Below are 16337 nucleotides of genomic sequence, written 5' to 3'. Positions count from 1 at the left end.
TACAGGTGAACTATTGTATCCATCGATAAGATATAGCTTGATCCTGAAATCCTTACTCTCAATCCAGTGGGCCTTTGGCCTGAGTAAGAACTGCAACTCTGGTCCAAGGCATAAGAACATGAGAACAGCCATATTGGATCAGACCAAAGGTCCATCTAGCCCAGTGTCCTGTCTGCTGACAGTGGACAGTACCAGGTGCCCCAGAGGGAATGAACAGAACAGGTCATCATCACGTGATCCATCCCCTGTCGCCCATTCCCAGCTTCTGGCAAACAGAGGCTAGGGACACCATTCCAGCTAATAGCCATTGAAGGATCTATCCTCCATGAACATATCTAGTTCTTTTTAGCACTACAATGCTAATACAACTTGCAATGAACAAGATCTTATTTATTTATTTATTTGGTGCATGCAATCTGACCAAGCCAACCCACAGCATTCTTATCAACTATGTTCAAGGCATGAAGACCTCTAGGGTAATTTTGCAGTCCTCCACAATTTGTGTCATGGTTTATGGCTGCCCACATTGACATAAGTGGACTGTCTTTAAAACACCACTGAAATTCCACTGCAGCACAAATTCCATGTGTAACTGTGCCTCAGTGGGTCACAACTGAGGATGCCAAATTCAGGACAAACTGCTGAGAAATATGGCAGATACACCCCAAGACTGGTGGCTAATCCCCCATAGGATATATGAAACCAGCAACAAAAGTAAACTTCTGTTTCACCACACTGGCTAACAAAAAGTCATAAAAGCAGTTTCCTCTGGCATTCCGGTCCTTGTATTACCACCGAAAACACCGGATTTAAAGGTGAGTGGTTCTTTACAACCAGTCTCATCAACTGAAAGGTTCTTCTGATCCCAAAGGACCAGCCACACACCCAGGTCAATATATAACTTAGATCTTACCCAAAAATCACGCTGATGCCAGTCCTTTAGTATCTAAAATCTAAAAGTTTATTGAAAGAAAGAAAGAAAGAAAGAAAGAAAGAAAGAAAGAAAGAAAGAAAGAAAGAAAGAAAGAAAGAAAGAAAGAAAGAAAGAAAGAAAGAAAGAAAGAAAGAAAGAAAGATGAGAGTTAAAATTGGTTAAAGGACTCAAATACACACAGTAATTGTGAAGTTCTTGGTCCAGGCTTATAGCAGTGATGGACTAAACTTCTGGCTTAAGTCAAGTCTCTGGCTGTTTCCAAATCATTGGAAGGCCCTCAGTCCATTGGTTAGAATGCTCCCATTAGTATAAATTCATAGTCCAGAGGCTTCGGCAGGATAGAGGCAAAATGGACGGGTTTCCAGGGCCATTATGTCTTCTGCCATGTGGCGGGAACCCATTGTTCCAAACAAAAACCTCAGCCCAGCTAGTGAAGAATCACAGGTGAGGAGATGGTATTTGGCGTTACATGGGCAAGTCACATGTTCATGCCCAATTTCGCTCAGTCATTGCAGGAAGCTATTACCTGCACCCCAAACAGCACGTTTACAGGACAGTCCACTCAGTGTAGAGGGGCTTCTCAATTTGAATAGTCCCTCCAAGGTGTGCTGGCTAACTACTTCATGGGTGTACCCCGGGAGCAAACATTTGAAATCCAGGTATAGAGCCAATATTCATAACTTCAAATACAAAAGTGATACATGCATACAGTTGGCATAATCACACTCAGTGAATCATAAACTTTTCAGAGACATCTTACATGCCACATTGTGTACAAGATTTGTTGCAACAAGGAGCCACATGGTCATATTTTAATCAGATACGGTCACACCATGTCCTGTAGGAAACCAGTTCAGAAGGCTCCATTGCCTTAAGGGTACATCAAACCCGCGTTGACATTGAGTAGGGTCCAAGACAAGTTAATTATTTGTCACTTTCTCTGCAGACCATAAAGCTCATCATGTGGCCTCTACCATCAATCCCTCACCCGGTAAACTCATCCACAAGGGGCGTGAGGGCAGACGACCATGCGTGTCCCCCGGACATGCCCATGGCGTCTGGAGAAACGGATTATCCAACTAGCTACCCAGCTGGCTAGGAGAGGGATCACCTACCCCTGAACCTTTGATTCTACCCACGTTCACACGGGGATGGGCTGCCCCTGGGGCACATGGCAGGGGCAGGATATTAAGGACAAAATTCAAGGGTTACCACGAATCTTGGTCAACCTGTCAAACCGGTTCCGGGCGATGATTTTCTAGTCATAGGTCCGGCACTTAAGGTCCTCCAGCTGACCAAGGCCTTCTGCCTGCATAGCACAGCTGGGCATGAGTCCAAAAGCCCAATAATGTAGCTGTGGTGAATTGTTTTAAAATCATTTTATAAGCTAACAGCATTCGAGAATGACTCTGTTTTACCCCACAGAGGTTCAAAGAAGCCCGGTCGCTCCTGCGGGGAGTGTGACCGGTTAGGCAGGGTGTGTGTGGGAGTAAGAAGGGAGGAGGGTGGTTGTGGAAATACGGGCACACGCTGCCCTAGGGCCCTGATCCTGCAACGCGTCTGACTCGCTTCATCGGCCAGCGCCGGCGCTGTCGGCTGCCTGCTGCACACGCGGGTGTGCGTGGCTCTGAGCAGGGCAGTCGAGGGGACTCCCCAGGAGAGCATTTGCCCGGATCCTGCACAAGGAACTTTACTCAAGGGAGTAGCCCCGTTCAGACCAAAGAGAGGATCCACCTAAGGCGGGGCGTGCGTTTGCAGCTCAGCCCTGCCGCTTGCTCGCTGGCTTCTCCTGGCTGTGCTGGGGGGGGGGGGGGGCAGAGGGGTGTGACCATACGGGGGGGCGTTCTTAGTAGGTTTAAGGGACAACCTGCTGAGGCGGGTTTGGGGGGGGCCGCTGAAGACGGCCTGGGAATCCAGGGCAGGTGCCCTGCGCAGCGACCGAGCCCTGCTGCCTTCGGGTGACATTTTTCTCTTTTTTTCAGGAACTTGGAAGCACCCTTGAACCTGGCCCCGGCTCCATTGAACTCCATGGGGCCCGATCCCTCTGCTTCCCCTCCGCAGGACTGACCCCAGAGATCACCCTGCTGCTTCTGCCCTAAAATGGGGCATTTTAAGGCCTTTGGTGCCATCAGGTCCCACTGGACTATGACAGTCTGTCTCCGACCTCCGGCCATCACCTGACCCGCCCAGAGGGCTAGGAGAGGGAATGTTCCCCCCCCCCCGAACCTTTGATTCTACCCGCGTCCACACGGGTGATGGGCTGTCATTGGGACACGTGGCACCAGCCGGTTATTAAGGGAAACATCCCCGAGCTCTGCTTCAAACTTGAAACTGGTTTTATCTCCAGATTTCAGTGGCACTCAGCTCTTCACTCCCTGCCCCCCCCAGCCCCACCCCCCTTCCCCAGTTGTTCAGGCTATTAGTATCACTCAGCCCAAGGGAAATTGTGTTGCCAGATTGCTTGGGTGTGTCCTGGCTGGGAAGCCCACCGTGTGGACTTCAGGTTCCTCTGTTGCCAAGTCAAACTCCGGCTGTCAGATCGGTTCCCTTTCCTGCTTTCCAGCAGCAGTTAGGAGGCCCCGGTTTCCTAGTTAGCTGGAATCCCTCCTGGAATGGTGCAGCTCATTAGAAAAGGAGGAAACCGGGGAGCGTTTTTGAGTGGGAAGGTAAACACCGATCTGCAGAGGGGAAAGACCGTTAGAACAGCGGGGGGCTGGGAACGCACTGGAAGCAAGACATCCGGTGTGGGGAACAACCAGCTCCGGCTGGTGGGCCCGATCCTGCAGATTTTGCTCAATGGGAGTTGTACCTGGAGGATCCAGCCCATTCCCAGTGTCTCTGTCCCTTGCATTTTTTTAGGCCGTTGCTGATTTGTACCTAAGTGGCGTTAAATGCTTCTCTCTGCGGCTCCCCTCAAAGAAAGGTTTCCTCGGCTTTCTGTGAGCCCAGCTCCTGCTTCCCTTTCGCACACGAAGTCCCCACTTGGAGACGGTGGGAGTTTGGGGTGGGGGCAGGACTGCAGGATCGGGCCCTGCGAGCTTTGCCAAGGCAGTGATTTGTTTGCAAGAGGAGACCCGACCAGGATCCGCCCAGGGGAAAGGAGCGGCGGGCTCACCGAATGGGACAGGAGAGGAACCCGGACGAACCCTGCTCTAGCCGGGGGATAAGGGCTCCCATAGGTAGGACGTAGGTCTGGGGAAGGCGGCCTGCCTGCAGCCAGCAACCCTACTGCAGATTGCTCCTGCAAAATACGGCACGTGCATGGACACCCTGGGAAACGTCTCGTGCCCCCTTAATGACCAGAGGTGGCAGGCGAAAAGCTCCTGGGGGGGGGGGGGGTGAATGCATTACACCTGGGGCTCCTTGCTCTCTCGCGCCTGAACACGGCCGCCTGCAACCACGCTGAGCACAGCCCGGCGGGGCGATCCGGACGAAATGTGGCCTTGTGTCGCCCGCAACCGTTTCTGCACTGAGCCGGTGCAGTGTGTGAGCTCGGTGCCCGCTCCTCGCAGAGCAGAGCGGGCCGCAAACTGGGCGTGAAGGGGGCGTGAAGGGGGGGGGGGGGGAAACGGTATCAAATAATCGATCTGCTTCAAAAACCCCGGTGCAGGTCGGTAGCGCTGATATGTGCCTTATAGAAAGCGTATACATGGAATAGAGACCACACACACACACCCCCCAGAGTCTCTGTTAAATGCATACTTGTTCTATACATTATATACTACACAGACCTGTGCGCAATAAACAGAGTCTTGCATCCACTTTCTAGACATCACATAGCAATATTCTCTATGTGCATATACAGGTAAACACCATTTGATCATTCTCATGTAAACACCATTTGCTAGTTACCATACACACAGAAACCAGACCCTTCGTCGAGACAGACCCAGCACAGAGCCTTGCTGTGGGATGCATGTCCTGGGCGGGATTTGTCTAGTCCGCACCGAAATGACAGAAAGTCTCTGCTGGCCTGAGAGGGTTGTAAAAGCTGCCCGAGCTAGGGCTGCAATTTAGGCAATTCGTTAAGAGCCGTTTGGGGGTTGTTTTAGCCGCAGTCCGCCCTGATCCCTAGAGTTTTTGGAGGCTTGCCTGGCTCTCCTGGGTGCACTGAGCAGCCTTCCCACCGGGAGAATTGTGTAATTAACCAAGTTTCCGAGCAGCAGCCCTGTTAGTCTGGAGCCGCAAAAAAGACCAGGAGGACTCGTGGCACCTTAGAGACTAGCCCATTTGTTTGGGCATGAGCTTCCGTGGGCTACAGGCCGGTGAAGTGAATTCCAGGGCCTTGGGTGACAGGGCTTTCCCGGCGCAGTCCTTGACAAGCTTCATTGAGAGGGTGACTCTCCGCAGCGCTGAGCGGACCCCAAGCAAGAACCGCTCGTTGCTGAGTCGGTGGGATCCTGATCCAGGGGCGAACAGTCTGGGCCAGGGGGTTGTTTTATTTCCTAGCCGTGGGTTAGACTTCCTGCAGGTGGCGTTAGGACGAGGGGCAACCCCCCGCCCGTCAAGCCGGGCAAGTGGGCTGAGCCGACAGCTCCCGTCCGAAAGTTCATTTCGTCCGCAACGCAAAACTTTTCCGGCGACCTGTCCCTGTTCGCGTTAAATGGGGGGGGGGGGAGGGGAGGGCATTGCTTCGCCTGCAGAAAGCCAACCCCCCGCCCAAACCCCGGAGTTTTCAACTCCCAGAGATGAAAGTCACTCGCTCCTCAAAGAATCAGCCCGGGGTGGCACCGAATTAGCCCGCACCGCACGTTTGTCCCGCAGCAGCTGCGGACTGAAAGCGGGGGCGTCCTTGTCCGTTTCCACAGGGGCTAATCAGTGTTCGGGTTCTGGAAAGTGACCCCGGGTCACTGTTTCCACCACCCGCCAGGCAGATTTCGTTATAACACACGCTGGGAGGGTTACGGCCTGGGGAGCTCAAGTTGGGACCCGAGGAAGTATCAGAGGCCGGGGAATATGAGGGAAAGCCCTATCATCAGACGGGATACTGCGGGTAGGAGGCTACCCTTGTTGGCCTCTCTTTTCTTGAGTAAAACCAAAGCGTACGTGAAGGTAACACAGACGCGGAAGAAACACTAAAAAATAGCTGAGCCCGGAGAGAAACGAATAATGTTGGTCTTTATACAGCGCCTGGCGATCTATCCCCCTGGGACCTGCGGGCACCCTGGGTAAAGCGTTGTAATCTTTCAAGTGTTTATGGTCAAGTCGGTTCGAGGGATTTTCTCTTTTGAAGACCAATACGCACCCAGACAGACATCTGGTTCAAGCCAGAGGGAAATCCCGCTGGGTGAACCTTTGGAGAGCTGCTGGTTTAATATCACTCCTGAGAGCTTGGATTTGGATGGGCAGAGGAGTATCTGATACCTTCTTGTTCCTACACTTACATCGCGGCTTGTCCCTTGGAGTGAGGGCTCTGGTCTCTATTTTCCTCCGCAGTCTTGTTCCGACGCGGCATTGTTACTCATCTCTCAGAGCACTCCTCCCAGAAAAACAATATTGGCTTCAAATCTAATCTCTGCGGTTTTTCTGAGAGTTATTTCTAAGCCAGGAGCGTTTGGGGCTTGTTGTGGTGGTGGCTGGCCATATCCTTGCTCTTAAATCCTAACTCTGCAGATTTGGCTCGAGTTCCCAAATCCGATGCTTATTATCCACCGCTTGGAGGCTTCTCAGTGACTTTTGGGGTGTTTCTTTTCTTACGGCTTCAACAAAACTAAAATGCTTTAGTCACCTTGGTGAGAGACGCTGGTCGGGAAAGCCGGGGGAGATCTGGTTTAGTCAGAGAGAGGAGGGGGTGGGGTTTACACGCCTCGGAGAAGGCCGGCTCTCCGTTATAACGCCTAGCGGCGTAGAAGTGAAACTGAGCCTTTCCCACAACGCGCCCTGGCACCCGCAGATCGTGGGCTCCGAGAAAGGAGGAAACCGGGGGGCCCTAGGCAGAAATGCGCCTCCCCCTCCCCAGTAAAAGCAGGATACTTACAGGAGAGGGTCTCGGGGTAGGGTTTAGTCTCGCTGGCCTCTGGATTTTGATACTTTGAGCTAATTTGGAAGTGCCCCGCCGCTGCCACCAAACGATGCGTAAGAGCCCCAAGGACGCATAAATTAGGTGTCTCTACAGTGGCAGAGGACGGTCCTTGTAACCTCGTCTCCTAAGCTCCTTTTGGTGCTTGTGGAAGGGAGACCGGGGGGGGCGGGGACCAACCAACGGGCTCTTTCCCGGGGCGGGGGAAGGCAGCGGGCTGGGGGTTCCCCCTCGCCCTCGGCCCGCCCCGCCGCAGCCCAGCGCTGCGCGGGGACCTGTCCGGGCGCGCAGGGGCTGGAGCGGGGCGCAAGGTGAGGGGCGCAGTGGGGAGCGAACTGGATTTCCGCCCCTGGGCACTGCCGGTTGTTGGCTCCTTGGGGCTGTCGCTCCGCCCCCCAGTGTCTGTCGTAAACCTGGCGCCGGACTAAAATAAACCCGAGATAAGAGAGCTCAGGGCTCGCCTCCCTCCTCCTGCCTCCTGCGCGGCGAGCGCTCGGCTCCCCGGCGCGCTCCGGAGCCCCCCTCTCTTGGCGCAGCCAGCCGGCCGGAGGGGAGCGGGCAGCCGCCCGGGGCTGAGCCCCCGCCAGCTCCCCCGCTGCCCGGCGGCCGAGCCATGTCGCTGAGCCCCAAGCACACGACGCCCTTCTCCGTCACCGACATCCTGAGCCCCATGGAGGAGAGCTACAAGAAGTTCGGGGCGCTGGAGGGCGCCGGGCACCTGGGCTCCCCGCTGGGGGCTTATCGCCAGGCGCAGGGCGCGCAGGCGGCCCCGGCCATGCAGCAACACGCCATGGGCGGCCACAACGGGGCGGCGGCCGGCGCCTACCACATGCCGCACGGCGTCTCCCAGTTCCCCCACAGCGCCGTGGGGGGCTACTGCAACGGGGGGCTCAGCAACATGGGCGAGCTGCCCGCCTACCCCGACAGCATGCGGAACAGCGCGGCGGCAGCCGCCAGCGGCTGGTACGGGGCCAACCCGGACCCCAGGTACTCCACAAGTAAGTGGGGCGCAGGCGGGGAGCCGGGGACGCTGGGCTGGGGGGGGCTCTGCCGGGAGGCAGGGAAGGCAGAAGGTTGGAGGCTCTGGGTACTCCACAGCCCCCGGGCTGAGACTTTCTTGTCTTGGGGAAGCCACAGGTCCTTACCCCAGATCACGCGAGGCAGGCATTGACCAGAGAAGCGGGACATAAATAGATAGATGGAGTGTGTGGAGATAGATAGATATGGAGATGGATGGGTGGAGTGTGTGTGGGGATAGATAGATAGATAGATAGATAGATAGATAGATAGATAGATAGATAGATAGATAGATAGATAGATAGATGTGTCTAGGGGTGGATAGATGGATGGATGGAGTGTGGGGGGGATAGATAGATAGATAGATAGATAGATAGATAGATAGATAGATAGATAGATAGATAGATAGATAGATAGATAGATTGTCTAGGGATGGATAGATGGACGGATGGAGTGTGTGGAGATAGATGTTTTATGGGGATGGATAGATGGATGGATGAAGTGAGTGTGGGGATAGACAGATAGATGTGTATGGGGATGGATAGATGGGGTGTAAGAGGCTAGCATTTAGATCATTAGAGGGGTCTGGGGCTAGACAGACAGGGGTCTGTGGGACAGACAGACAGCGCCCTATGGGGATTAGATACAGCTGTTTCCCTTGCCCTGATGCACCCCACGCCCTTGCGATCCAGCCGAGGTTTCAGACCCGGTGGCTGGGGGGCAGGTCCTCCCGCCAGCCCTGCCCCAGGCCCAGCTGGCCCTGCGCCCGCATGTGGTTGCCCTGCCCGCCCTGCTCCCTGCCAAGCGCAGAGCCAGGGCTCGCGGCTCCCGTCGGGCCGGCCTAGCTCTCAGCCTCCCCTCTGCTCAGTCTCTAGGTTCATGGGCCCCTCGGCCGGGATGAACATGGCCGGCATGGGCACCCTGAGCGGGATCGCCGAGGCGGCCAAGACCATGGCCCCTCTCCACGCGGCGCCCCGGCGGAAGAGGAGGGTGCTGTTCTCCCAGGCTCAGGTCTACGAGCTGGAGAGGCGGTTTAAGCAGCAGAAGTACCTGTCGGCGCCGGAGCGGGAGCACCTGGCCAGCCTGATCCACCTCACCCCGACGCAGGTCAAGATCTGGTTCCAGAACCACCGCTACAAGATGAAGCGGCAGGCGAAGGATAAGGCCACGCCGCAGCTCCAGCAGGAGACCAGCCTGTGCCAGCAGCCGCCCTCCCCGCGGCGGGTGCCCGTGCCGGTGCTGGTGAAGGACGGGAAACCCTGCCAGGGCAACCCCAGCAGCACCCCGGCGGCGCCCACCCAGCCGGCGCCCCAGGGCGCCTCCAGCGGGGGGCTCCCGGCGTCCAGCAGCGCCGCGCACCAGCAGGTCAGCTCGCTGAGCCAGGCCCCGGAGCTGGAGGAGATGTCGCCCAGCCCCCCCTCCCTCCACAGCCAGGTCGGCGGCATGGCCCAGATGGACACAGCCAACCTCGATTACAGCAGCAGCCTGGTCAACCCCAACCTGCTCTACAGCAGGACGTGGTAACGCGGGGGGGGGGCTGCCTGGGACTGCCTGGGGAGCGGGCTGCAACCCCCCCCCCCGCCCCAGCCACCCACCCCAACAGTGATCGCGCCTGCGGCTTTCTTCCCCGTGAGTCCGTCCCTGGAGGGAAATATCTGCGCGCCTTCCTCCTCTCTCGTTGTCGTGGTTGATTTTATTTTATATGATTCGTGAATTAGGACGATGATGATTGTCTGGGATTGCAACGAAGTGCATCGCTCAGGGCGGCCAAAGCTGCCGCGGACGGGGCGCGCCGCTGTGGACTTCTGCGGGGGTAGCTGAAAAGGCGGATGGAAAGTCTTGCACATTTGGGGGGGTGGGAGGAGGGGGAGCGGGAGGGGGAGGGGAAGGGGAGAAAGAACAAATCAAAGGGGCAAGGAAGCAAACAAGCAAAAAACTCTCCTTGCTTCAGGATATCTGAGGCCACTGCCGGCTACAGGTGAGGGCTTCCCTGATGACCGCCTGACTCCGGAGTCTGGGCTGTAGCTTTAGTTTAATGTGCGATTAGCCAAATTAAAAGGCGACGCAGCAGAGTGACAAGACTTCGTGTTTACCGCCATCAAGTCTCCGATTTTTATTTATTTCTTTTTTTAGGCTAGTTAAAAACACAAAACCCCCAGTTGGTTGGTGTCTCTATCTTATAAACCAATTGAACGCGAACAATAAAGCTTTTGAAGTGCAACTTATCTGGCAGAATTAATTTTATCAGGGTGCCCCTTAAGTGCAATTTCATTATTATTTGATTGCAAGTAAATTGAATTGTAACTCAAGGTCGATGAGGCACATAGCAGTGCTAGCTGAGAACAGTTACTGCCATTTATGTGACAGGGAAAGTAACAATCAGATGGAGGAAAAAAGACTTGTATCATACCAGCGGAGGATATTTTTACAGAAGAGCTTTTGAACTTAGATGCTCAGATTTAAAAACAAACAAACAAAAAAGCATTGTTGTTGTTATTATTAATTATGATTATTTAGTAAGTACGTGGATGTATGTTGACAAACCAACCACCCCTCTCACTGCCTGTAAAATGTGACCCGTCCCACCCATGAAAGATTGCCGGTTAAGTTAAACTAGACCGGATGAAATAAAGAAACCCAGAAAAAGTCCCCCAAAGTGTAAGTCCCCCCTGCTCTTGGTATCCCAGTATAATGTCACCCGAAGCTAAATATTGTTGGTAGAAAGCCTTTAACCATTGCCAGCCGCGCCCCTACAGCTACGACCGAGGGGGAAATGAAGGAAGGTCCAGAACCTGCCACGGACAGCGGCCGACCCCCGAAAGGGACACCCGAGAGGCAGAATGCTACGTACTAGGCTGAGTCTTTAAAAAATTAAAAATCAAGGAAATTAACAAGGAAAATAAATTACAGCAACGTGTTTTCTTCCTCCCGCCTCTTCCCGAATTAAAAAAAAAAAAATACAGAGAAACTCAATAAACCGTTGACTTTTTCAGCAATTTTTCATAATATAAGAAATCGCGGTCGCTCACAAAAAAATTCTGCTTCCTTTTTCATTGAACAAAAGAGGGTTTTTGCCTCTTCATACAGCAATTTTTGTTCCAAGCTGATCTTTACCTGTCACTTCAGAGAACCATAAATATTTTCTTCTCTCGAAGAAGTGAGGGTGATTCGGTTCCATTATATGACGTAGGTCTATTTAGGGGGTTTTATTTGATCTTTTATTTATTTAGACACTAGTATGTTTTGGGTGTTCGATAGGGAAACTCAAGGTACAGAATGATTTAATTAAATAAATCGCGACTGGAGTTAAATGCACTCAAAGCAATTTGTGTTATTTAATTAATGCAAATAAATGGAATATCAGTAACCAGGTGTGCTTCATAAATTATCAGAACAAATAAGTGGAATCTATGCTCCACTAAAGAGATATAACCTCAACATGAGAGATTTTGGAGTTTATGATGTTTTTACTGAATGTTTTGGGTCTATTTTTAATCGAACTATTTCTATACCTCCTTGGATGTTTGGGGGCGGGGGAGGCGGAGGGGAGTGGGTGGTTTGGCTTACATATTTTTGATCTAATATTTTAACTGAATTTTTTATCATCTGCTTTTTTTCCTTCAATATTTTTGGTCTGCATTTATAGCCAAGAGATTTTATAATCTGCTTCGCGCTCCCTCCCCCTTTAAATAATTTGGGTATAACATCCTCCATGAGTGTTCGGCCAAAGGGATACTTTTAAACATTTAGGAAAAGTTATTTTGTGATTTAATCGCGAGTATTTCAAAAAGAAGTAATTTTCGGATTCCTCCGGAGGTACGCAAACAATCAAACTGTCTGAGGAATAAATGGCCGGTACTATCGACCCGTAGAATGGTCTCTGGGGGGGGGGGGGAATATACATATAACTGGAAGGATTTGCAAATAACATAAAGGTGTCTGCTTGTGAATGCAGTGAAAGGATATGGAAAATTCTTGTTATTTTGGTCAATGTACGAATTCGCTTCCGAGACTGAAAATTGGTTTAAGAGTTTATCGTTTAATATAGGAGGGTACTATTTCAATTTAAGATACTCATGATTTATTTGAGAAGGAAGATACATGTTTAAACAACATCTGGGGAAACAGATTCGATAGATACAGATCTATATAATCAGTAACATTTTGCAAGCCTGAGTTTTTCCTCTTGGAACAAAAAAGCTTTGTTGACATCAAGCAATGCTGTGGAGAAAGGGAGCAGATTGAAACCTTTAGGAGAATGTGACCTTCTTCAATATTTCCCGGTTAAAATAGAGATGTGAGGACTTTATTATACTGGAGAAAAGAGACGACAGAAAGAAACAATCCGTTGTCACCGTGCTATAGGGCTGACTACGCATAATGTTTCGCTTACAGCTTCCAGTGAAATGAGAAGGAAATATAAAGCGATTACCTTGTCTCGACATGTAACAGAGGGGAATAGGTTTATGTAAAAAAAAATCAATTCTGGGTCGGGGGGTGTGTGTGTACATACATCCAAACACACACCGAGCATATTCTGATTCGGTGATGAGACAGATGGAGCAGACTACTTGCCCATCATCCCTGAAATGTAGACGATTGAATCCGAGTCCTGAGTGTGTGTGTGTTTCGGGGGGGGGGGGGGGGGGGCTTTCTAGCAGAGACAAAGGTGGGCGAGGTCATATGTTTATTGGCCCAACTTCTGCTGGCGAAAGGGAGAAGCTTTCGGGCTCCCACACAGGGCTCTTCCGCAGAGCCCAGAGAAGTTGGCCCGGCGACTGACCTCCCCCGCCTTGTACCATACGGGGAACGCGTGTTCCTGCCTCAAAGTTAGCAGCCTCCACGCTTCAGCCTTCCCCCGCCGTTGAGCTGCATTTTCTGGCCAGTCGCCGTCGGGGTTCCTTTGGCAACTGGGGCTTCCCAGGCCTGTAGTCCGAATACCAAGGCGCGGACGGGGTGCAGCTCATTAACTGGAGAGGAGGAGAAGGCTCTTCACCGAGAGCCAAGCGGGAAAGGGTCTCAGAGGAACAAAGCCCCCTCCCTCCCCCGCCCCGGAAGTTTAGGGTGGCCCAGCGGCGACTGAAAGGCTTCCTTGGGCTACCCCCGCAGGTCCGGCCGGCTCCGAGCTCTGGGAAGAGCCTTGAAGTCGACGCGGCTAAGGCGGCGAGCGGGCAGGTAGGCGTGAAACAAACCCAAAAAACCATCCCACCCCCCGTCTTCGCCCCAGAGCGTGCCCTGCGCGTTTGGGGCCAGGGCAGAGCTACAGACCTGGCTCTTTGCTTTGCGTCTCTCCTCGCGCCGGATTAGGGTGTTTTAACGGTTTTGTTTTGGCGAGGCAATCGCAGGCCGGGCAGAAATTCAGCTTGGTTTGGTAGCACGCCAAGCCCCAGGTGGAGCTGACTAGAGGGGAATTGGGAGTGAAAAGCCAAGCGCTGGATTTGGAGATCGGGACGTTCCGCTCCCTTGCTAATTGCTGCCCCCGTCTCTGTTTTCCTTTCAGAAAGAGAGACGCAGCCGGCTCTTACGCCCTGTGCTTGCTACCGCTCCTGTAAGGAAGTCACGGGGAGATTTGGGTCCATCCTGGCTCTGGCCTTACCCCCCACGCGGTATAGCCTAGCGCGCTGGGTGCCCCGAGGCAACACCTAGGTTAGTTGGTACGTGCTGAGCCCAGCCAGGCGAGGGGGACCCGGGCTGCTGCCAGGCCTGGCCAAGGGGCTATGAACGATCGCGAGCAGCCGGCTGCAGAGAAAAGGAAAGTCCCCCCTCCCCCCACTCTCGGCCTCCAGGGACTGGTCCTGCCTAGTGTCCCCACTTTAAAGGACTTTTTTTTTAGCCACAGACGCGCCAGACCCTGGCATCAGGTGGAATCCAGAGGCCTGTGAGCTCAGTGGCAGGGCTCCCACTGGCTGCCATGGGGGCCTGCATGCGGGCTGGGCGAGGAGAGGATGCGATTTCGAGCCCGCCGCAGGCACCGGGAGTTTTCATCCAGCAAGGGCGATCGGCGCTGGCTCACCGAGGGGGGGTTCCCAGCGAGAATTTCCTCCAGGCTGCGCTCGCAGAGAGGTTCCCCCAGAACAGGTCGTTTGCGGAAATAATTAAATGGCAGCAAACGCTGTTTTTAGAGGAGCGAGGCAGGAACTGGGCGCCCTGCAGTGGAGTCTTTCCCCGCCCGGTGTGAACGGTCAAGCTCCGTCTAAATCACAACGCCGGTTTACACCAGCCCGATCCTGCCCCGCTGGCAGTGCCGTTGCGCTTTCCCGGTTGATTTCAGTGGCTCTGGGGTCATTGTGTTTTATGAAGGCGGCTTTGCACAGGGCTGCTCCCCCCGCGCGTTTCTTGTGAGGACCCGACAGAGAAATCGGTAGATAAGGGTCACCTGCCTGTCAACCCACCAGTGCCCCAAGCCCCTGCAGCCGCTGTCCCCCTTGGCCGACCGACAGCCGGGTTGAGAACCATTCCCTCCAGCAAGGCAAAGATGGGCTGGGAAAGGCCAAGCCCTGGGGCACGGACCTGCTCCCTTTGTTTCAGTGAATCCATGGAAGGGGGGTGAGAAAGGGGCCTGAGGAGCATTGAGGGAGGGAAGTTGACCGGCAGCCCTCGGCCACACTGGACCCTGCACCAGCGTCCCCACTAGAGATCCAGGGGCAGCCCTTTGTTCCTCCAAAGCCCAGCTCCCCTCCCTCCTGAGTCCCCTCCGCCTCTCATTTCCCCTCCCTGCTGCTGGCTCCCTCAAGATCCACCCCAGGGCTCCATCAATGTCTTTCTCCCCACCCCCCAGGCTGGGAGCAGAAAGTTTAGAAACTAGACCAACTCAACCAAATGCAGGGAGAAAGGTGCGGTTTTAATGATGCCAGGACTGGCCCAGGGTTATGAGCGATTATAAGCAACCGCTTGCAGAGAAAAGGAAAGTCTTTCCCACCACCTCCCAAGGACTTTTTTGTTTAAGCCACAGACACACCAGACCCTGGTTGGAGTCTGTGTAAACATGTTCCTATCTGTTCTCAACATCCCCTCAGGAGCAAGTAATCCTGAAAGATTCCAGCCCTGAAATGGTGCTAAAACGAGTTCTCCAAACCCCTCTTCCTCCACCAAAGTTGGTACTGCTAATGTGTTAGCCTATTTCTTTAAGCATCAGGCGATGTGGATTCTAGGACCTCATGCACTATACAGCTAGTATATGGAATCTCACCCAGTAATTCCTGCAATGGAGGGAATTATTCTTCCCTAAATCAAGCTGATTTTGGCAGGAATAAATCTGAGTTACATCCCTCCCCTGAAATCCTTATTAAAGAATGCACTCTTCCTTTGCCAAACCCAGACATGCAATTGCACACAGGCTAACTGCCCGCACAATAACTGCACTCACAATTTTGATGCTTGCAGACAACTGGCTATTTGCACTCACCCCACACACTAACCCTATGTGTTCATGCAATTGTAAGGACATGCCAAATAAATCACCTTCTGAAAGTCACACCAATACTCCAACTGCACTATTAAATTATATATTTGAATAATTATGCTTGGCAGGAAATAAAGACACTTTTCTGAAGGGGTTAGAGAGAAGCTGCAATGCACAGAACAAACAACAGAAAGTAAGTACACACACAACTGCAATACTTTGCTACAAACACCAGAAATTCCTGACCTACACTAGGTGTGAAAAATGCAAAGCCCAGGTACAAAGGTGCATTCAGTTTTCATTTGCAGGATGTTTATTCTAGGGCATTTGATTTTAGCTGTCAGTCACATTTGAAAAGGATAAACAAAGGACACATTTTGTTTAGATTTGATGTTAAAAACACCCATACACAGGGGGAGTGCTTTGAGAATGCCTGTATGTATGAAAATTCAGTTTCACTGCTGCTCCTGTTCCGTTCAACACACCATTTTAACGTAATGCACTATAGGCCACTGCAATCTGATGGCATACATCCGTTTCTAACAGTAGGACTACTTTTCGAATCACAATGAAGTATTCTGCTCCATCCCCAATCACTTGCAAATGAATCGAGGTTCATGATTTCTTCCTCTCAAGGTTACGTGGGTCTGGTCTTTTTTCCTGATATTTGAGTATTAACATTTGTGCCCTTGAAGGAGGACGCCGCTTAACTGCCTATATCAGATGGTCCAGGAGAGACAATTTCTTATAACCTTGTGTAAGAGTTAAAAAATACTTACATTTTAGGTAGGCTACAGTTACGCACACATACATGTGCATATTAAAGAAAAATATAAAATGAGATACTTAGAGATATTGCATCCGTTTTTCAATAGTTTACTTAACCTGATGGTGTATGTTAGGAGCAGAGAACTGTTTACTTTTTTAAGGGCAAACTAAAAGGTTTAGAGTCTTTTAAAAATACA

General features: G+C 52.4%; 1 protein-coding gene across 1 annotated transcript; it reads left to right on the top strand.

Moving 5' to 3' along the window:
- The first annotated feature begins 7566 nt into the window (after positions 1 to 7566).
- On the top strand, positions 7567 to 9494 carry NKX2-4 (NK2 homeobox 4). Its single transcript, XM_073335323.1, has 3 exons — positions 7567 to 7951; positions 8839 to 9287; positions 9354 to 9494. Exons 1-3 carry the CDS (start codon positions 7567 to 7569, stop codon positions 9492 to 9494), a joined length of 975 nt encoding a protein of 324 aa, XP_073191424.1.
- Positions 9495 to 16337: the final 6843 nt, after the last annotated feature.

Source organism: Lepidochelys kempii, chromosome 3 (genome assembly GCF_965140265.1).
Source record: "Lepidochelys kempii isolate rLepKem1 chromosome 3, rLepKem1.hap2, whole genome shotgun sequence".
Classification (NCBI taxonomy): Eukaryota; Metazoa; Chordata; order Testudines; family Cheloniidae; genus Lepidochelys; species Lepidochelys kempii.
The sequence above is the reverse complement of the archived record's forward strand: the minus strand, read 5'-3'. Positions and strand labels throughout refer to the sequence as shown.